Below are 23,808 nucleotides of genomic sequence, written 5' to 3' on the forward strand. Positions count from 1 at the left end.
CACGCATGTTAAACTGGATACACACACAATACACACATAGCAATACAATAAGAATAGCATAAAAAATATAGAAATTAAAGGCACCTAATCTTTGACTACATTTCTGACCCCTGTTTAATGGCACAGTTTCCCACACATGCATTGATACAGCATTGTTATGTCAGTCACCTGCACCTCATCTCAACAGTATTTCCCACAGACCCTCTAGACTGGTTAATTTTGTAGCCCTTATTTATGCACAGCCACTCCTCCAAATCTTCATGATGGCAACCACAAAGCCAAAATCATGTGCAGCACTGAGTCTGATTAGTTCTCAGATGTAACAGATGCACTGTATATTGCATATTCCCCTCCTCTCACACGTGACATAATGACATACAATGCAGTACCACCTGGTCATCTGTTGAGCTCTCAAAAGGGCGACCCAGGAGACTTGTTGCCAGACCTGCGCGGGCCCCCTCCAAATCCTCTTTTCTTCCCAACATCACTGCGTTACTGTTGTTACATTTACAGGAGAGCAGACGTGGGTTTGCTGCCACTCTTGCCCCTGGCACCGGACCTCTGCTCCCTCACATCTTAAAGCTGTCTTTCAAGAGGGGCCACGGGAAAAGGCCGGATGCTGCGATTGTACGGATAAAAAAGAAACATCTGCGTAAGAAAAGTCCTCTGTTGTTCGCTCCTTTTTTTATTTATTATTATAATAATACAATAAGAGGAAAAAACCCCATGACATAATTTCTTGTTATCTAAGAAGCTAAGACTGCATTTACATTTGCTTTTCATGCAGCGTCCATGTGCTCTTGGGGGCGATGCACTGGAGTATAACTAAGCTAGCATGGAGGATATCCAACCATTTAAATCAAGCCTCTGGGAATTTTACATAACACATCATTGGCGAGCATTGGTTTTTACATAAAGACAAAGAAGGCCACAAAGAGCCACCGGACGGGCGTCTTAGCCTGAGACGAGCCGCTGCGTGTGTTTTTGCAGACTCCTCTAAAGCTTCACGGTCCTGTGGTCACTGTTGTGCTCAGAGAACGCCTCTGCTCATACCCAGACAGAACACAGACAGAAAGCTGCTTATTTTTTTTATACATCGAGGGGGGGAAAAAAATGATTTTTGCTGAACACGACCTCAAAACTGAACCCTTCTCCTCTGATGTGTCGACTTTTCAGCTCCATCTTCAGATGAGTGCAATCCAGTCTCCCAGACCCGAGGAGATAGACCACCATCGATTGTCCTCTGTGCTGGGAGGAAGCTGTCATATTTTATAGATGTTTCATGCTCATGATCTAGACGATGTTGCCTTCATTTAGGAAGAGTTGTGTTTGTACTAAGGGAGGAGGAAGGGCTCTTGATGCAGAGAAATGAGGACCTGCCTGATAAATTCTTCTCACAAGTGACAAAGTAATGCCTCTAAGATGCAGCAAACTAATATATTTCATTATGGCTCTGCGCAATGGAGCTGTATCTCATTGGGCAGCCAAGGATGCCACTTTGTCATTACAAGGCCACATGAGCGAGCCACAGGCGGCGTGGGACAGGGACAGAATCAAAGCTGCCTCCGGACAGAAGCTGACTGATTACTTTTCTAGCTGACATCACAGCTCTGACAGCTGTCTTCAGGGAGAGTTGCTCAATACTGATTATTTGACATAGAAAGTTGCTTATGTCACCGGTCACTCTGCCCCCAGATGTTGACATCTGTGTGTGTGCGTACACCTTTTAAAAATAAGATTAAATTAAGCATAAAACAGCATTTGCACGTGAGTAAACTGTCAGTTGTGCTGTCAGTCGCTATATCAAAAACTTTTCAAAGCCAAACTTCTTTTACAGTCTTCATTTGACCGCAGCAATCACTTAAAATTATATTGCTTCCATTCTCCCTACAGTCTGTATGATCCTAATTCAATCAGCCCTTTTCACAAATGAGGCCACATGAATAGACGCAATATTAAATCAGATAATAATATAGATTGATGAACAGCCCATGACAACATTAGCGGCCTTTCCAAAATGCAGAGATGAAAAAAAAAAAAATCAATGAGCTCAAAGACCTGTCATTTGCATGAGCCTCTCGTCCTAATGGGAATACTTTTACAGATGGGGAATTACAAGTTGAAATATTCTTTTTGATTATTGGACATCCATATCCAAATATGATTTACATTAATGAGCGTAAGTATATTAAAGGCATTTTATCCCCCGGCATCCGAAACAATTGAATAATGGCCCTGGCAACCGATCGGTGGCCTGAGAAAATAGAGAGGAGGTAATGTCATTTTAATTACTAATGGATACCTCAATTGTTCGGACTTTGATTTTTCATCTTTGGGAATAATCTAATAAGGCAAATATTCATCATCTTTGTATTCCTTTTTAAAAACGGCGATTTTGTCAAGGCCAGACGGCAAAGAAAGCAGTTGTTTACCACGTTGGCCTCTGAGATCAACGGTTTATTTGAAGATTGCTTTCAAAAGATTATTTTCCCTGTGAAGAAAGAAGATCTGTATCAGACATCTGCATGCTCAGCTGCAGATGTCTCATACAGTTAGGGTTGAGAAGTTGACCTTGTTAGCCGGGACAGTCATTGTAAAAAATTTCCCCACAAAACTGTAAGTGTCTCGCATTTTGCTCCTGAATGAATATTACATCCTGTTTCGGTTCTAGTTGTGCTTTGCTGCCTTGATTAAATTGTGGGCCACAGTGTTTTGACCTGTGCTTTATTATGAAGTTACAGAACAATCTAAGCATAGCTGTGTGTAAATCATGGGGGTCGAGGAACCTTTTAAAGCACTCTGCTTGCTTTGTTAAACTGTGCTAGTCAATAGCAGTTCACCAGAGCATGAGACACAACGGAGCAGCCTCTAATTAGGTTAAAACATTCTGTTTAACACTGAACATTATATATACACAGAAGGCATACAACTTCCTGATGACCTCTTGAAGCATTGAAAATACTCTTCAGTACTCTAAAATATCGTTGAGTTAAGATGTGGTGATATTAAACAGGCAATGACCAGCCAGTACCTTTTTAAAAAGTGCAATTTACACCCATGTGACCAAAATAAAAGTAAAGATAGAGAAGGAAGTTAAGAAACCTTACATAAACCCTTCATATTCTCAATTGTGAAGGTTTGCTTCCTTTTCTGTGTTATAATAGGATCATGAATGTAGAGCTTTTGTACCTTTGGACTGTCAGATACATTTTGCAATTTGAAAACATCAAATCAATTTTGTCTAGGTTAGGCTCTACTGTATGTTAAAGGAATACCCCAGTGATTTAGCATTGTGCTTAATAAGTTGTGGGACAAGAGATACAATTAATCAGAACACCAGAGGCTTAAGATATGCTGATTTTTAGTCTCTAGTATAGGTTAGGCTCCACAAACACTGGATCCTACACTTCCCATAATGCAACTCAATAGCATATTTCATTAAACCCTTCCTATATCCTGAAAGCCCACAATTCAAACTGCTCTCCTCCAGTGCATGATGCAAGCTTTTCAGTTACAGCTTAAGCAAAAAATTCCATCAGTTATTGTTCAAACTTTGAAAAGGTCCCTCCAGAACTGCTCAAAAAGCAGTTTTCTCAGGCAGGGTGGTATGCCTCGTGTCTGATTAATCAGCATCACCATTGGCCGCTGCACTAGCTGTTGTCTCTGGGTGAACCTGCACTTTATGTATAAGGTGTACCTGTGTGTAGCTGCCAGCGAAATGCCCTTACTGTGGCTCTGTTTAATTTATTTATACCATGAATTTATTCGTACTGCTCTGCCATGCAAAGGACCATTTTGCCCAGCCTCATTAAGAGGTCAACAGCGGCGCAGGCCCCACAGGTGTAATCCCATTTACTTTGATCCTCTGTTTTTATGCCCTCGTTAAAAGCTGCTGAAGTAGCAACATGGTATTAGTAAATACGCAGTTGGAATACATATGAGCATTAATCATTCCCTCAAGTGAACAGGGCACTGCTACCTTACTACAAGTTGGGGACTGAGCAGAAATCATGCACTGAATTGAAATGAGATTTTTTTCCTTTAATTAGGACTGGAGTGATGTATGTTTGATTCGAGGATACAGCATGTTTTATCAAAATTTGTAACATCAATTGAAGCACACTCCCTGCTTTATCAGACATATTCAAACCACCCTCTCTGAAAATAGAAACGAGGTGCTATTACTGTGCGTATCGAACAGTTTTTAACAAAGTTATCAAACTCTTCCATCTGGATTATGCTGAAGAAGCCAATGATGTGGTCTAGAGGCAAAAAAAATTATAAAGAGGCTCTTTTAAAGTCTGAGTCATATCATGTATACGCGTATTCACTTTTCCTTTTTTTTTCTTCGTTGAATGTCATTGCCGTGATGGTTTTATTGCTTTAGACCCCTCTGCCGGGCAGGTTAGAGGAGCGACTGCACGACTGATGAGCGTGGCAGGAAATTGGCAGATGGAAGCATCCATTTCACCGCTAATTAGAGGGTCCAGAAGCCCGCCGACTGACAGGGTTCAACTGGGCAATGTAGTGCCTGCCAGCTCCCATCCCGTGCGCTTTATAAAACGCTCTTTAATTCCCCGGCACAATATCATTAACTTTGTAAGTGGATGAACACAATGGACAAGCAATTTAATTAACTTCTACCATTGAATGTTGGAGGGGAGACTAAATGAAATTAATGCACAATATTTCCCAGTGAGGCAGCCAACCTTGGGAGTGGGTCTGGATTGTTGGCAGGTCAGGCGCTGCCGTGGGTTTGGCCAATTATGCCTTGTTTAGACCCATCCATAATATTTTCCTCAAAAGAAAATAAAATCAGTGGTTTTGAGATCAATCATGAGCGCATGTCGCTCTGCATTCTGGGAGATTTTAGAATAATGAAGTGAAAGCCCGGAAACACTCTGCCAAAAGCCTTCAGAGTCTACAGAGATAAAATACAGGTATCATAAAAAGATCCATACAGCGGTGGTGGTTTACTTGAAATAGACAATCAATAAATGGGTGGATAGAGTTTGAGTTTGGGAAGCCAATATGTCGTGTTCATTTTGTGGATCTAGGGATAGCGGTGTTGGTCAGCCCGTCACTTGGCCCAGACTGAAATATCTTAACATCTATTGGACGGATTGCAATACAAGTTTATGGAGGCATTCATGTTCCCCAGAGGATGAATCCTAATGACTTTGATAATCCACTGATTTTCACTCTAGTGCCAACATGAGGTTGATATTTTTAATTTTTTTGTGAAGTTTTTCGCAAATGTTTGGTTGGATTGCGGTGAAATTTTGTTCCAATATCTGTGTTGCCCTGAAGATTAATCTTACTGACCTTTTTGATTCCATGACTCTCCCTTCAGCACCACCAGCAAGTTGAGACTAGTGTTTCAAAATGAAATGTCTCAATAACTATTGCATAGATTATCATGTAATTTGTTGTGGATACCTTTTTATTTGTTCATCTACTTCTCTTGTGTGAATTTTGGTGATATCTTGAGTTTGGTTTTCTTTATAATGACCTTCAATGACTAAGGTTGTTATAGACTTTAGTCTTGTTGGTATTGTATAGGTAGAAAATGATCCACTGTAGTCCCAATACCAGTCAAAATGAGGTTTGGGTGGTCTTCCAGTGAATCCGAAAGGAGAATTTGCTGTACTGATGTTTTAATTGTAAGGAATCAATACTAGTCCTGCTTTGCCAAGTAAACCAATTTCTTTGCAAGGTTTGCTCATGAGATCCCTCATGGGGGCAGTAGAAGAGCATTAAAGAGAGGAAGCTTAACTCCTACTTTGCTTTATCTTACTGGGAAATAAATAAGTAAATTCGAGTGAACATGTTTCCTTTTACTACACCTTCCATCAGTCAATTCTTTTCATCTGTCCCTTACCTATGCGCCCCAGCACACACACTACTAACACACACCCCTGAGACAAGGGCTCCTTCAGGACGTGACGGATGACTCCAACACTCGGGCCGCTTTCAAATCACAGGAAGTGACAGAGGAAGTTTTAATGAGAGTTTTGTCTGTGTATCCAGTCAGGCTTTCCAGGCAGCCGATGAATAATAGACACTGTGGCTCAATACTCTGAATACTCAATCAATGGCACTGGGAGAGGGCCTTGGCAAACACATATGGCAGCCCGGAGGGGGGGGTGAGGCGGGGGCGGCGGGCTCAGGAGGGGTAGAAAATACTAAGGCTTCTCCATCTGTATCTCTGGGCTGAAAAAGCAAGCCATCTCTATTGATGCTGCTCACTTTTTGTGTCGGGGTGTTTTCCTTGCCGGGGATGACAAACAGGCTGTTTGTGCAGTATTGGAGGTTTGTGCAGAGAGGCTCCTGTGAAGGTGCTCTTTTAGACCGGGATCCTGCATATCAATGGGTCCCTTGCTGGGACATTGAGGGCTGATCTTGAAATAGAAACGTGGATTCTTATATTCAGTGTATGTTGTCGGGGCAGATAGCATGCTGCTCTATTGTCTACTGACAGATCCAGCCTTTACAGTTCGGTTTGAAGTATGTTGAGAATTTAGCCATGTGTGAAAGCTGGTCTTTAGTGACTAATGAGGGTATTATGTACCTATTAGTCAGAGCTTATGTCTATTCCCGCTGCTCTAAGCTGTTCTGACATAGCATGTGGTCCTGATGTATCGAAACACCATTTCGTCATGACAGCATATCTGATTGACCTTTTCCGATAAGACCGTGTGTATGTGTGTACATATTTGTGAGTTGTTTTTTGCGGTTATGTTTCTCCTCCGTGCAGGTTTATGTGGAAGTGTTGCCTCAGTCGTGGGTTTGACAGATGAGGGGACTCCAGGGATTTCTGAGCAATGAGATATAAACTGGAAAACAGCCCATTTTGTCTCTGCTGTCTCGAAGGCAAAATGCCACAGAAAACTCCGGGGAGATATTTTTCAGAGGTGGATGTAACGAGCCATGTAAACCCGAACACAAAGTTAACCCTGATTACAGAACAAGTAGTGTATCACTTCAAAAGGAACAGTGTTGTTAAAGGGTAATTCTGGTTATTACAACGGAGTCTTAGCTTTATAAATCTTAGTATTGGCTGTCCTTCCTGTTCACTTGGTTACTTACTGTTATCTGGAAATCTGTCAACATGATCAAACAGGTTGTCAACAAACCCCTTGAACCAAACCTATTTTGAAAGAAATATGAAGGTGGACAGTAAAATTACTGTTGTAAACATCTGTCACATTTTTACAACCCGACTTCAACATTACATGATTATACCTCATCATACCTTCCAAAGTTGTACACATTCATTATTTTACTAGTCAATTCAACTACTGATTATTTTCTTGACACATTGTTTGGTCTTCAAGTATTAGAAAATAGCATATTTTACTGCAGCCCAAGGTGGTGGGTGGGTTTTCAAAGAAAACTTACGAAATCCAGGAAATAGTCACATTTTAGAGATCGAAACCAGTCAATATTTGGCATTTTTGTTGAAAACCAATTACTTTTCAATTGACTAATAGATTAATTAATTGACATTGACAGATTAATTATTTGAGCTCTAACTCACATAGTTTTCCTTTGCAATTAGGCATCATAATCAAAATGTCAGAGGTGCTGCTCGCTTTCAGTTTTACCTCCAAATAAAGACATTTAGATCATCTAACTATACTGTTGGCTTGTTTACAACCTACAACACTGCCAAAAAAATTGAAAAGCCAGTTGGAGAAGAATAATACTTATGGGTTGGGGTAGTGGTACTCCAAAAAAACTCCATAACCCCAATACCTTGGCCTCAGTCAACCACTTTTTACTTACTGGATGCTGATGCACAACAAGAGTGTCTTCCTTTGTTTTATAGAGAATAAACAATCATCCCAAGGTGTGTAGAGGAGTTCCAACTTCTGTTACTACAATTAATAATTTAACACACACTTTTCATTAAAAGGGCATCGACAGGTACCTCTGCACATCTGCAACCACAACATCTTATAGAACAAGCCAAGCAACGTAAACATAGTTAAAAAAGAAAGAAAACTATCTTAACTGAAGCATCTTGTTCAGCTGCAGTCTTCACTTTGCTTCTTTTTAAGGGTATCGTCTATTTTCTCCATTAAAACATTACTGGACACACATGCTCATGGCTGTGCTCCACAAACCCATAAGCCGACAGCACTTTGCAAGCGGCTGGGTGACAGCAGAACATTACCCTCTGAAGTTGTACAGTGACACTCTGATGACACCGGAGCGTGTACGTGTCAGCTCTCCCGGGAACCGGCCCCTCTCCCTCTGCACAGATTGGAGGTGAGACCTTGAGGAAAAATTATTACTTTTATGTTTGCTTTATGGCTCATTTTTCACATTAAACGCAGAAAATCCATTCAGAGGTCACAGAATTCCTGCTTCTCTTCGTCGGCCAGAACTAATTCTTGCAGCCCTCGGTATCGATAAAGCATTCAGCGGAGCAAAGTATGCAGGCTATGTACTGCAGCTCTCAACTCTCTATTTTCCACCAGCCAGTCTATTGGGACTTGTTCAGCCCGTATCTGCTGGGGTTTTGGAAATGTCAACTGCACACTTGCATGAAACACACACACACACACACACACACACACACACACACACACACACACACACACACACACACACACACACACACACACGGAAAGGGAGAACAGCCGCCGTCATGTCAGTGCGCCCTTATCTCAGAGCAGCGTAGCCAATACGACTTGTGATAAGAGATAGCATTGCCAGAACGAGTCATAAAACCCCAGCTTTTATGGCGCGGTTATTGTCTTTCTGTCTACAATTATGGTGATTACTCATTTCCCCTTACCCCCCCACCCCGAGGCCCTCATGGTGCACTTAATAGACTGCATTTTACTAATGGAAAATTAAGTAGCCGCCGTGGCAGTAGGGTTTATAAATATGTAAAATATACTTTTAATTATTTCAAGTGAATCTGGCAGCTAATCAATAAAGAGGGACGTGACAAACATACGTTTGACACAGGCCATTGTAAAGCTACTGGTAAAAGATAAGCATGGCCTGTCAGCGCAGTCCTGCCCTAATGAATATTTTGAGCCTGTCATGTAAGGAGACAAATGGATTAATTGCGCTCTCGCTAATATAATAGCTTCTTCATGAAGAGTGCAGCAGGGGAAGGCAGAGGAGAAGGAGAGAGAGAGGGAGAGAGAGAGAGCACAGCAGCTGCCTGGTCCTGAGCCCCCGATGTCAAATAAATATTTATTAGGGTTGAGGGTTAAGTAGATTTTTGCGATTACACGGATAGCCACTTAAGCACAGTTGCTTATCATTTATTTGAAAATTGATTTGTGCCGATTTGTTTGATGTCATATTAATTTTGTTTTTTAATGGTCTGTCTCATTCACTGAGGGGGCCCTTAGCAGAGGGATCGGCTTCCCCCTGAAACAGAGACAGCGAAAGGGTTTAATCATTCATTTATTTATTTATTTTTGCTGACAATCATTACATTTTCTGGGTCAGGTTTTTTGGGGTCAAACATACATTTTCCTTTAAGCCAGTGAGTGTACTTTGGAGGCTTTAACTAATCATTTCCACAATAAATTAAAATGATTTATGAATAGATTTACAATTCAAATAGATTTATAAAGAAATAATATTTTTCTTCTTTTGCAGTGTACAATTTTCATATTGTTTTTTAACCGATTCAGCCGTGAAACCCAAAGATATTCAATTTACACCACTATAAAACAGAGAATAGCAGTAAATCCTCTTATTTATAGCCGGAAACAGTAAAACTTGGGAATTATTTAAAAAATATGAATGAATTTTATCAGTTTTAGCATTTTGACTTTTGAAAAATATTGTGGTATTGCAATTTAATTTAGACCATATCTCATGTCACCCATTGAAAGATTCACACAAACATCAGCAGTTAGCATAGCAACACCTTTTTGACAAATCACTGCTGCTGTTTCTCTATCCATCTCTGTCTTCTCAGTCTTTCCTCGGCAGTTTAAGGTGAAAGAGAACATAAAGACAAGTGAGCACAAATAAGCGCAGAGGGGCCTTCCTGGAAGCCGTCCTCTCTCACGATGGGAAGCTGTGACCTTGAGTCCTGCCTTCACCCAATGCCTTCCCCCCTTCTTCCTCCATCTCCCTTCTTTTTTTTTCCCTCTCTCCCTCTGTCCTCCGTCAGAGCAAGGAAGGAACGACGGGAGGGAGGGAGGGGAAACGTGGCGGAGGGTTCGGGTCACCATCCGCTCTTCTCATCAATTAAATGTGCGACAGTGTTTTTTTTTTCTTTTCTTTTTTTTTCTTCTTCTTACCGTCGGCTGAACTTATATGTCAAGGAGATGGGCAGGACCTCATGTTTGTGCTTTTGACAAATCAGCAAATGTTTAATCTCAAGATGTGCCGGCGCTCATAAATAATGCAGAGGCCGGGGCCGGAGCACAAACTCTCTCCCAGCGTGTCAGAGAGAGGCGTTTGCACCCAGGAAAACCCTCCACTAAATCCTCCTCCATACCCTGGAGTCTTTTCTTCTGCTGTCTCCTTTTTGTTTTGACCACCCCCCTCACTCCATCCCTCTTTTCCATATTTACCTGTACCTGAGCGTACGCATCTCCCACCTTGCAACTTCACAGCATTCTATCCTCCGCTCTCTTTCTCCTTAAGCCGTTGTTTTCTCACTCTACTCACTTACGTTTTAATTTGCTCGCTCTGTTCTTCATCGTTAAAGTTACTCACCACCGTCTGCCTCTGTCTTTGAAGGCAGAAAAAGGGAGACTTAGAATTATCCCGAGCCCCGAAAAAAGGGTCTGCTATCTCAAAGACACAGAGGATTGAGCTTGAGCTTTGCCTCCATTTGCCCTAAATGTAAAGAGGGGCAACAGAAAGCAGTGTAGCGGACTGTGAACCGCATCAAATCCCCCCTCTCTTGCACGACTCCTCACTTCTTCCCACAGAGTTTGATTGGCTTGTCCGCCGACTGGGAAAGTTTCCTGATTGTTCACAGGGAAAATTAAGATTTTAAGCCTATTGAAGTTGATCTTTGCTCATTCAAAAAAAGTCCATCTGAATGTGTCCTTTTGAAAACTCAAATTGTTGACTCACCCACATTAGAAGACTCCCGAGCCCAAACCGAGAATAGGGTGCGCAGAGATGGCGCAGAGCGTACTGTACCGAGAGCGCGTTGCACCTGTTGTTGTGCGGACAATGGCGCGCAGTGTTTTGAGCGGAGCTGTGGGAAGTGTGCTGCGGAGTGTGTTAAAGACTCTCGGCTCAGTTTATCAGCGCGGCATTCTCACATTAGGCTGATCCTTTACACGCTAAATGTTGTTGAAAAGGTCATGAGCGGGGGGTTTTTAGAAACTGGAGGAATCATGATGGGATAAAGTTCCTGAAGAGGTTGGGAAATTTAGCAGAGACGTTGGGGAAATGTAGGAGTTCTATATAATCTGAGGTGGATCCACATTCGCTCAAGAACTGAAGTATGCATAAAAATTATTTACAATCTCATTAAGTTTTTCTTTTTTTCTTGCAGGCACTTGGAAGTTTCTACTTTATCCACGAGTCTTTGAAAAACATCCACCAGTTTGATTTCAAAGGTAAGGCCCCCTTCACACCATCTCTCCAACACACTCACAACTCATATACATCACTGCCACTGTCTTGAAATGAAATCCTAACATTGTGGCCCTTAATCCCCCCTCCCCCCCCCCGCAAATCACACACAACCATTTGCAGGCTATTTCCCGCTTCCATCAAAACCAGTGAGCTAAGATTGGCTCGGAGGATAATGTAAAGGGAGCGGGATAGAATGGTAATGCTTATTAATATTAGGATTTAATTCATACGATTTCGGGCCTACGGTAATGGTGTGCGGCGGGTTATTGGACAGTTACGGCGGTCTCATCAGCCGGCGGTGTCAGAGGGCCCCGGGGGCCGCCGGCCGCGCTAATTAAAGGAGGGATATAGATGTGGAGGCGCCTGGTTTCCTATTAGACCCAAGTCAGCATTAGCACCAGTTGCCCCAGTGAAGGACAGGGCGAAGGCAAGGGGAGGGGTCGAGAGGGGAGAGGACGACTACCTATGTGCTCACACATTCACATACTTTTAGATTATACGAGATTATACTTAAAATATGAATGACATAAACTACTGTACATACTGTGTTTAGTTGTTCTCACAGCTGACATTTTGACTTTAGTAGGAAAAGCAACAAAAAGGTGACACTAATAACATTCACAATTTCTCCATGATCCCTGAAACTGAATCAGCTACATGGAATTCAGCTGTCATTCATTTTCTTATTTAAACCTGTTCTTTTCTACCGAGACATGTCAAAAAATTGTGTGGTAGAAGCGCACATCTGGAGTAGGAAAGCAGGTGCTGGATCAAATAACAACATTTGTGAAAACAAGAAAGGTAGGGTAAGGTACATTTAATAGGATATCACAAGTGCTGTTCTGAGCTTCCTGCTCTTCTTCAGACTAAAGGACACATGTCCAAATGTATTGAATAAAAGTCTATTTGATGCTCTTTAAGAAATTCTTATGGTGGCTTTTGACAGATTGTAAGAGATCTGACATTAGAGGTGTAACAATGCAACCACTTCATTATAATATTCAGTATAACTCCAACAGTTCAAAACACCCACAAAGTTGAACAAAATTGGAGTAAAACTGACTGCACACAATTGCATATAATTGCTGCTAAGGCAAAAAAAGTCACCATGACAACTTAAAAAAATCTTAAATGCATTATGCAAATTTAAAAAACACTCTTAGCTTTTCTATGAGCAGATGTTTGTATAAAACTCTGTAGTCCCCCCCCCCCCCCCCCCCCCCCCCCCCCACACACACACACACACACGCATTTCTTCAACTCACATCTTAGCAACTTAGTTAGTTTTGTTGCACTGACAGTGTCAATTTAATGTATGTGTTCCAAAATCACAAACATGCCTCAGAAGACTTTCAATCTTTACAACATAAAAGACCTTCAATCTGGATAAAGAAAACCTTTAACCTCAGAAAGACTTACAGAGGACATTTAATAGATGTTATATGAAGAGCAAACAGAAGGAACATTGGTCTTGGATGGTTCTGGTTATGTTTAGATTATAGTAAATAAATAAATGACCCTGGTACAGCAAAGCCATTCACTTATAATCTAGCATAACTACAATTTACAAATGAAAGAAGTCAGCTGTGCTCTTCTGCAAGCTTCCCACATCTCTTACAAGAGCCTAATTGGATGAAGGAGCCACAGGCATACAAGAGGAGTTGAGGTGACACACTACTTATAGTACTTGAACTTATGAACTACAAGCATCCTGTGTAATCTAATGCAGGCGTATATTTTTGTGTATTTTACCCATGCCACGACCTCTTGACACTCTCCTCAACTGAATGCAGATGTTCCTCACTCTGACCAGCAGGTGGGGCAGTTGTCTGAAGAAGGCGATGGTGGCTCTCAGTGAGCACTTATCTTATTGAGAGAATCTCAATCACACATGGGGTCTCCAAAAATAATGAGCCTCCCATGTTTGTAACAATAAGCTTCTTGTCTCTTCCTCTCTCTCTCTCTCTCTCCCTTTCTCTCTCTTTCTCTCCATCAGCCAAGAAATTCAGGAAGGTGGTCGGGAAGGAAACCTGCTCAGAGACACTAGAAAGCACACCCTCGCTGGAGAAGGAGAAGTTTCCACAGGACTACTTTCCCGAGGTGGGTAGTAGAATAAACACGTGGTAGTGTCATCTTCCTGTTGAGACGTCGACTGACAGAAATCACAGTGGCACAATTAATACACAGCTCTTGTGATCAGTTCTGACTTGTAAAAGAAACCATATAAAGTGTCTTAACCAGTGAGTCTTGTTCTTTGTATTGCCAGAATCCACATATTCATTTATACAATAATCAAATCCTCCTATCCTACTTCTTTATTGATTTTTCTCAAGTCATTTCATCTTCTGTGTGTCTCTTTTTTTCTTTTGTTGTACAATCTTTTCTGCTTCGGGGGAAATCCGGGCCGACACTGATTTGAAGACAAATCAGTCACAAAAATTCAAATCATGAAACAGAGAGAAACCCCCCTTTGCCGTGTCCGCTGTGTCCCACCGAGCAATTCTCCTCTCACTCCGCTGGCTGTGTTGTAGTTTTTCCCGGTGCGGCGCCGGTGTGCCATCAAGAGAGAGAGGGGGGGGGGACGAGCGCTGAGCAGAGCTGTGCTGATATAGTAATAAAGAGCACAAGCGCCCGTGTGTCATCCCCGCACTCCCCACTCATCTGTCAACCATGCTCCGACGGCCGCCTCCGCAAATATATGCAAAACAGATGGATACGGCCCCCTTCACACACTTCCCCCCAATTTCCGTCTCTTTCACACACCGCGAGCCCTCCACCACCGCCACCACCCACCTCCCCTTCCTTTCCTCCCCAACCAGAGTCACCCTAAACATGCACACAAACATATAGAATCATACACACACACACACACCCCCAGAACAGCTTCACGACTCAGATTTTCTCCTCTTTCTCAGAGATGATCTAAAACCAATTACACTGATTGAGGCGCAAAGCCATTTAAAATGATTACGGCGAAGCATTGTTCTGTGTTTAACAGGACAAGCAAAGAAAGCCACAAAACAAACCTGGCACGGCGCAGCGCGAGAGAGGGATGAGGGGAGTGATGTAGAGAGAAAGGAGGTGTGGGTGGATGGGTGGGGGGGTTGGAGGGGGTAGATGAGAAAAGTTTTGCCTGGTGATTTATGCCTCTTTCCCGACTGGGATATGAATCTGGGATGATGCTCCAGAGAGCAGCACTCCAGATAATGTTAGCCCATTTAAAAAGAGCAGATTTGTGTAGTCTATCAGGGTCGCCGAGTATTTTTTTTTCTTTTTCTCCCTGTCTCCCTCCTCTTTCTCCTCCTCCTCTTTCTCCTCCTCCTCCTCCGGCCCTCCGTAGTGAGAAATTGGTTGTTATCATAGATCACAGATACTGCTCAAACCTCTTATGAAAGATGAATTAATTTCACTAATGCTTTAATGCAAAGCTCTCATGAGGGAGGCAGACTGGTGATAACCCCTGCCTCGTCCCCGCTTCCTCCGCCTGTGATTTATGCCCTCTTTTAGTAGATGAAACCGCCTAGATTTGCCATCCATCTGCAGCTTTGAGGAATCCTATTACACTGGGATCTTGGACCGGACAGGACGCCTCGTGAGCGGTCCCGAACCGAGTCGCTCGAGTCTCAGCTCATTCAGTTTTTGGGGGTCATGCGGCCCCAGATGTGTCAAATAAGCATTGTGACAAAGTTGGAAAGAGACACAGAAGAGAAAAAGAGGGCAGGTATCTTTACATTCGTTTTACATGCTCGCAACTCATTTTCGGCACAGTTGTTCTTAAAATTTTGAAATTGATTCTCTTTGTCACACCGAATCTTCCGAGGAAGGTTAGGGGAGAGGTAGCAGGCAGCTCAGGTGGCCGGTGGAAGACAGATGCGTGTGTGTGTTTTCTGCTTGTGTCTTACCTTTACAGTCCGCCATTAATAAAGTGTCACGAAGTGACATGATGATGACATCATAGTAGGAGGGCTTTTTGTATGTGTGTGCGTGTCAGTCAGTACATTTCAGCATACTTGAGATGATTGTTTAGACTCATGGCATGTGTTTGTGTCTCTACATAGTAAAGCCTCAAAATTACAGGTGCAAACAATACCAAAAAGTGTGTGTGTGTGTGTGTGTGTGTATTCCCAAGAACTTGAGTCCTTTTCCTGGATAATAATACATAATGTTTAAAATATCTACTACAAAAGTGGCTGAACTCAGTGTCATAAAATATGAACTAAATTTACTCACATTCGTGGTCCTTTCTACTCCTATTTGATTCTGATTTAAAGTGACAACCCCTCCACATATGCAAAACATCATTTCTTTTCCACAATCCCACTCTGAGTTATAGCTGTAAGCGAATGGGGGGAAAGAAGCCGGGGTTGGAGTAGGGGTGGGGTGTAAGGGGGGACATTAATCGAAACGCTGAATAAGAAGGAAGTGGACAAAATTGTGGGCGCATTCCTTTTGAAAGGTCGCCGTGATGGATTTGGCGGCTTGTCGCCGTGCCCCCCGTTGTTCCGTCAATCTCTCCCCACCGCCCCGCCTCCCGGTACCCCCGTGTGAGACATTAATATATTTATTTGTTTGGCGCAGTAATACATGCCTCCAAAAACCATTGCATCATAAGGATTTGTCATTGCCTTATATAAATAAAGTATACGACCCAGACCTTAATGTGCCCTTGCTATTGATTGTTTTACACAGGCGCTTGAAGAAGAAAAAAAAAAAAAGAAAGGAAGAAAATAGCAGGGGCAGGCTGTAGATCAACATCCATATGAGTTTGTATTTGTTGTTTGGCACCATGAGCATGTCCATAAAAGCGCTGACTTTTCATACCCTTTTAGTGCCCTCTGTAGTAAGCCGCGATACAGGGCCGCGATTACTTTCAAGCTCTGCCCTCCACTGAAGTGAACTTCCCTTCATATTCGCCTCCTTTGATTTAAACTCCAACTGCGTGATTCATAGGTAAGCGACACGCACGTTTAAGGAGATGAAGTCATTTAAACTGGCATCGGCTTGTAAAAATTCTCCCTGCGTTTATCACTGGACAAGACACCTGTGACACAGATGTTGTTCTGTGTGACAGGCGTGATCCATGAGACTGCATTATCCTCTCATAAATGAGGAGGGGAGACTGAAAGCCAAATGAAGGCTTTCTACACTCATTTTTTTTTCGTATATGGAAGGGTCAGAAAAATTATCTTGATTTTATAAGCACCAAAAAAAAAAAACCAAACATTTCAACTGCTTTTTTTTTCGTCCGTCATTTTCTTTTCATTCAGTTTGCAAAGCGAATGCTTAAAGTACTCAGCATTCCTGCCTTGTGTTTACTGCAATATGTGAGTGTTGACAGTGATAGAGGCTACGTGTACATGTGGTACATCTTTATCCGACAGCACACACACACACACACACACACACACACACACACACACACACACACACACACACACACGCACACACACACGCACGTCCATGTGCTGTCCAGTCACATAAACCCTGTGTGAGACCCTCTCTTATTTGATGGGCCCCCCTGGATGATGGAATAAAGATAAATGTGACTGTCTACCAGGGCTCAAATCAATCAGCGTTTGTGTGTATTACTTATTACTCACAGTGCATTTCTGTCACAGGGCTTTTGTGTAACCCCCTACTCACTACCCCCCTCCAGCCTGTCCTGCACTCTTCTATCACCCCCCTCCCTCTAACATCACCACGCCATAATATTATTTATGGGGGGGGGGGAGTCGGACTTTGAGCTGAAATGTAAGAAAGGTCAAAGAATCAAACGGGATGGACTGGGAAACTGAAGCAAGAGGGTGTTTTTGGTCATGAATTGGGACGTGTGTGTGTGTGTTTGTTTGTTTGTGTGTGTGTGTTTGTGTGTGTGGACTGTCACGTTTGACATTTTATAGGAGTGTCATTTTCCATTGGTCACAATCGGGGAGTTTTATGTAGTACTTTCCAGTGAATCTGATGGTTCTACTACCCCACTCCACTCTCATCTTGTCTGTCCCTTCCTGTCTGTCTCTTGTTCTCATCTTCTGTGTGTGTGTGTGTGTGTGTTTGTGTGTGTCGTGGTCAGCCCCGCATACATATCTGCCGACACCTCCCTGGATGTGACCCGCCGTGTAGCCGCTGTTCATCACTGTCATGGGCGGAGACGCCATCGCTGACCTGTGGAAGGTCAGCCAATGTCACCCCCCCGAGCCTTGCGACCTTTTACCGTTGCCCTTTGACTCCCGCCCTCATCCCCCCCGCTCAGCGACTCTTTACAGCCACTAAACCTGATGTATAATATGTCACCTATCCATTTCACCCAAATACGTCTCCTATTCACAATAACTCTGATTTAGCGTCCCAAAGAGTATATTGGCTAAAATCAACCGTTTTTTTTGTGTGTTTGTTATGTGCGTGTGTGTGTGAGGGAGGGAGGGAGGGAGGGGGTGATGATGATGATGATGATGATGATGATGATGATGGTGGTGTTTCAGCAGGAGATTAAATGGGGCTGGACAGCATCTGTGTCATCATCTCTACTCCAATCTCAGCTGCTGCGACCAAATCATGATGTCACCATGTTATCCAATAGAGAGAGAGAGAGAAAGACAGAGAGAGACACCTTTCTTTTTCTGCACTTTGATTGATTGCATGAAATAATTGTCTCCACCAGACTCCCTTTTTTTACCAAATAAAAATACACAGATGTGTGTACTACTTTGTCGTCACAGTCGCCCGCATGTTTTATCTCATGTGTGTCGTGGACGTGTTTATAAGCAAGCGATGAAGCAGGGGGTCAATCAGTCATATGTGGAGGAAATGGGGCAATCTGGGGCTGGGTGTCAAGGAAGTGATGGATTTTAATGCTGCGATTGTAGTTAATGGCTCTTTAAATTAAATCGAGATTAAACGTCTCTGGCTGCAGTCAAGAGCTTGTATGGGCGCTGAGCAGGTCCCCACACACATACCCTACACACACACACACACACACTTCCCCACTACCCTCCCAAACATTCACTTTCTTTCCCCAACTTTACATCAGCAGCTCTCAGATGAAAGCATGTAGCGCAGTAGTAATGGATTCGCCATGCAACAAAGTCGGTGTGTAATTCAATGCTCAAGTACAGCAATACTAGAACATACTCACTCCGCTTTGCTTATATTTATCTTTTCAATATGTTCTGATTCCGTTTGTTTAAAAAAAGAAAAACCTATATATATATTTAAGTGTAAGTTCAGTCAGTTTTGCCGCAGTGTGACACTCAAATCCAATTCCATTTGCTGCTTTCAAAGTCACAATATTGGGACAGCGAGTTATAATTGGGCCCATACATCCTGCCCAGGCAGTATGGATTAATTCAAGTATGCTAATGTAATTCAATTTGATACAGTTAATCTTGTACTAATGCAGATTGAAGGATGTGAGGCGCAATCAAATACCTCTTAGCCCTTTAATTTGCATCTGAGTTTTTTAAATAAAATTAGTCAATTTGTAATTATGTGACCTGGCCCATAATTAGTTTATTCATCACTGCAGTTAACTCCCCATTAGGAGTATCAGAAGAGAGATAGACAGAAAGAGAGAGGCCGAGAGGGAAAGAGACTTATCTATCTATTCAGAATGAGAACACTCACAGCATCAATTTGTCTCTCATTTAATAACCAACTTCATGGTGAATCATGTGCTGTTTGAGAAAGATCTTTGGACTTGTGATTGGATAATTAACTCAGGGCTGGTGGGATCTGATCAAACAGCTGCATATGAGATGTCAATACTGTGGCTTTATATGCTCTGTATGTTTGGATAAGTTTCACATATACAGGAAGTACTCATTACATTCCTCTCAATTTATCCATCACACGTGTTACAAAACGAAACGTCTGGAAAATAAGGTTGAGTTGTTCTTCCTGCCCATTAAAAGTCATAATAAGTGTGTTCCATTTGTTTAGGCCAGCAGCTAAGGATCATTTTGATAACTGATTAATGTGCTAAATTATTTTCTCAATTAATAAGTTATTCTTTTGGTCTATTAAATAGATAATCCCAATTATAAATCCAATTTTATGTTATCATATTGCTTCTTTTGTCCAGTTGCAGACTATATTAATTTTTACCATCACATAAAATACAAAAAAAAGTAGCAGAATGTGTCTGCTTTAGATTGATGTATTATAATATATCCTGTATTATATTGTTAGATTGATATTATTGATGCATTAACATGTAGGCAGCTTTTTAATGTTAAATTTAAATGTGCAAAGTAGCTACAGCTGTCAGATTAATGTAATGGAGTAAAAAGGTTAATATTTTACCTTTTATAATGTAGTGAAGTAGACAAATAAAGTATCAAGTGGATTTCCTTAAGTACAAGTACATCAAAATAGTATTTAACCCTTACATACTGTTCATATTCTGACTCATAATTAGTCTCTACACATATTCACATTCATAAATTCCCCATCAGTCATTAATAAATGTTTGATCAATCCTACTATTTGATTAATCTTATTTTATCAATCCCTATTTTATTGTCCAGGACAGCATATAAAATATAAAATATGATGAATACAACATGTTGCAGATTTACACATAAACATGTGTATCAGCTGCACAGAAAAACAAAACAAAACATACATTTTATTTCCATTTTTTTATACAGTGGGTCACAGTAGAACAAGTCTAACTAAAATATTTTTTATGGTGTTTTTAAAGCTCTCAAATGTAAAAATAGGTCAAATTTGACCCTGAACAGTATGAAAGTTCATTAGTAAATGTGGTTACTTTCCACCGCTGCCAATCTATTAATCAACTCATCTGTTAATTGAATTGTGTGTGATAGTGTTGAATTCTCTCTTCCTTCTCTTTTCTTCATTTGACATAATATCTCTCATTAGCCTCATGATGACATGAAAATGTAAATCCTTCGCAATGTCAAATTCCACAACTGTCACCCTAAATTGAGTCCCCCTCTGTTCTGCAGTGCAAGTGGTCCAGAAAGGGATTCATCAGAACTCGATGGGCCCTGGCTGACTGGTGAGTCTTTTTTCTTCTTTTTTTTTTCTTCAACAATGCATCCCATCTCATCTTTGTTCAGCCCTGAATCTTTACAAGTGTATCATCGTGATTTAGAGATGAAGATCTAACCGTGTCATGGCATCTCACAGGGGAGAGCTCTGCGAGGTGCGGCTGTTGGTAGACAACACGGACAAGAGGGAAGGGAGTGAGTTAGGTAGCTGGATCCTCTCCGGACAGTGTGCCACGCAAAAGCGAGCAGGGATTTGATTAGACGTAATCGTGTTAGTCAAGCAGTTGCATATGACAGATGACAAAAAACATTACATGCAATTGAACCTGTACGGGATGAATACAAACGCTGGCTTCCAGTGCATAGAGCTTGGGGGATAGAGGGAAAAGGGGGGGAGGGTGACTGAAGGGTGGAAGAGGGGAATTGTAATCTAATAGAGGGATGACATGAGAACTAAAGAGCTGAAACGGTAAGCATTTAATAGGGGCATGACGTTTGACAAGAGCGGCAGAGAGAGAGAAATAGAGAGGCCGGTGAAGAATAGGGAGATCAGATCAAAGATGGGATCGACACAGATAGCAGAGGCCATGCGTGTATTCATTTGTTCAGCATGTTGCTGCAGAATCCCCCCCCCTCTCGAGATAAGAGCAATTCCTCTGGGTCCAACCGCAGAACGCCACGCTAACAAAACACAGCAGATTGATAGGATCAGCAGGGAGATGTTCATCACTATACATTGAGCTATCTTGCTTTTGCCTGACAGGACAAAGTGAAAGAAAGCAGATTAGCACTTGTGTTGGTATCCACACCTGCGTGGAGCATGCAGCAGGTTCAATAGCGGTTAGATTGTGGAATGTGTCGCAGTTGGGTAACTGTAGAGGTATCTATTTGTTACGGTTTAATCATTTAATAAAAAGCTCATGTAATGCCTTAATTCAAAGATCTCTCAGTCATAGGTCAACAACTATAACGTGATTGTTTAATATAATTTATGTGTACAAGAGTTTCATTCCAAAAACCTTCATTGAAAATACATAAAGTGGGTTCTTTTCAGTGCTAAATATGCTTGCAAGTAGTAAGTTAAAAGCATTTAGTTTGTATTACATCAGTTTGTCAGTTGGAAGCATACTCATGCTGTGTTTTTTTCCATTCCAGTGCCTTTGATCTGGTCAACATCCACCTTTTCCATGATGCTTCCAACCTGGTGGCCTGGGAGAAAAGCCCTTCGGTCTACTCTGGGACCAGGCAGAAGGCTCTGGGCTACATTTTAGACAGGTACCCTACACCCATTACTCTCTTATTTCTTCATCCCTCTACTGTGCTATTATTAAGAACTTCAAGGTTTCTCCTGCAAACAAATGTTTTATTGAGATATGACTGTAAAGAAGTACATTCAAGTCAAGTCTGACTGTGGTGAGACTCTCTGTGTCTAACACGACTAGATGTTGTCACACTTAATCAAAATGTACCATGTTTGTTGGATTCATTCTCTATCATGTGCTCAAATTAAATTATGAACAAGGTATTTTGGGTATAAAGCCTTCTACTTAACCTGAAAATGTTCAAATGCCATCATATTGTTAATTTATTTAGAAGGTAATTATAACTACAAAGGTCTTCCACTTCAAAAGGTCTCAATAACAGGACAGGTGTGTTGGATTAAAACCTCTGAAAGAAGCAACAGTCCTGGTCACTGCTGGGAATGAATAAAAAGAGTATAAGAATGTAAGAATGGGAATTACATATTTACCAAAAGGTTGTAGATACTAGTCACAATCCAGTCTTGCCTGACATGGTAAAACCTGTATTGATATTGTAATGGTGGGATTCAGACCTAGACCAATGGGATTACGTCTGACTGTAGAAGTGTGTGTGTGTGTGTGTGTGTGTGGAGGGAGGGTTGGGGGGGGGGTCTTACTCACTACACGGTCTGTGAACTCCCAACTCTCTTTTATCTTTTCTTTTCCTATCCCTTTCTCTAAGTCCTTCTTACTTTTAAGCATTTGTCTGTATTTTTGAAGTATAATCCTACATTCATCCCTGTTTCGGTCCCGCTACCGGCAATAAAATCTGCTATTAATAGTCATGGCCCCAGCAGGATCATTTTGATGATCCAGGAGAAATTCGGATCCGACAGTGGTACAAGGACGAAGGTGACCTTTGTCCTTGTACCACTGTCGGGTCCGAATTCCTCCTGGACACAACGACACTTTGGTTAACATTCAAAATGATTTGGAGGGTCAAAAAGGATCCCTCCGAATTAGATTGCCATGTTTTCTGGGCACATTCATGTTCTCCTTTGTAAACTAGATGTCAAAAACAAATGCCCTGATATCTATTCCATTCAATGTATATATTCATAGTCTTCAGATGATGAACCCTGAAGTTTTTATTGACCTTTCCTATCATACCAGCCAAACTTTCCAATTCTATACAAGATACATCATGATCTAATCTAGCCTAATCAGATTGCTGTGCCATTTGCACATTCATGCTCCCAGGAGGATATATCCCTAAAAATCTGTTTATTGTTTGAATGTTTTATGATACTGGCAAGGCTCTGGGAATCATAATAGCAGGGATTAAACGTTTCCTCACTCTGCACTAAGTAAAGACAGCCTCTATACAAACCGTGCTATCCACTCATAGGCCACGCTAATGTGATTTATGGGATATCCATTTGCGGCTCAGCAGAATGATAGAGTGCGTGGTACAACCCCTGCTCCCTACCTGGCCATGCTAACACAGAATAAAAGCTCAGTACCAGCCTTGCAGCAGGTGACCTCCCATTGAAATGGCATCAGAATGCACGCCAAGGCTCCCTCCGCCGCCTCCACTTTGAATAACTACATGCATATATGGGTGGCATACATTATCACCGGGCTTTCTTGATGTGCATGAGTTATGAGGCAGCGCTTGAAAGTATTCTCTACGAGGTCATATTTTACCTGTACTTCATTCTTGATTTGATGAAAGAATGGTCCGCCTTTAATGGACAGGGAAGTGAGAGTGTTTTAAGAATATGGCAGCTTTTGGCGGTTTTTATGACGCTGTAACTTACCTGGATTTACTGGCATAATGAAGTTTCAAAAGGACCTTTCTTGTTGCTTACACTTAAGTGTTTTCATCCCGTTTCCCCCTGCTTTCGTCATGCTTTTGCAGTTGATTTATTTCTAAGGATCGGCTCGTAAATAGACCTAAATAGTTGAGTCTC

General features: G+C 41.8%; 1 protein-coding gene across 1 annotated transcript in view; it reads left to right on the top strand.

Moving 5' to 3' along the window:
- The window catches only part of LOC133991583 (inositol polyphosphate-5-phosphatase A), a 146,677-nt gene that overhangs the window by 72,787 nt on the left and 50,082 nt on the right, over nucleotides 1–23,808 (top strand). Inside the window, exons 5-8 of the mRNA XM_062430039.1 lie at nucleotides 11,501–11,564; nucleotides 13,580–13,683; nucleotides 20,550–20,602; nucleotides 21,750–21,869. Coding sequence (XP_062286023.1) covers nucleotides 11,501–11,564; nucleotides 13,580–13,683; nucleotides 20,550–20,602; nucleotides 21,750–21,869 — 341 coding nt within the window. The remainder of the gene's footprint in view (nucleotides 1–11,500; nucleotides 11,565–13,579; nucleotides 13,684–20,549; nucleotides 20,603–21,749; nucleotides 21,870–23,808) is intronic.

This window comes from Scomber scombrus, chromosome 12, assembly GCF_963691925.1.
Source record: "Scomber scombrus chromosome 12, fScoSco1.1, whole genome shotgun sequence".
Lineage (NCBI taxonomy): Eukaryota > Metazoa > Chordata > Actinopteri > Scombriformes > Scombridae > Scomber > Scomber scombrus.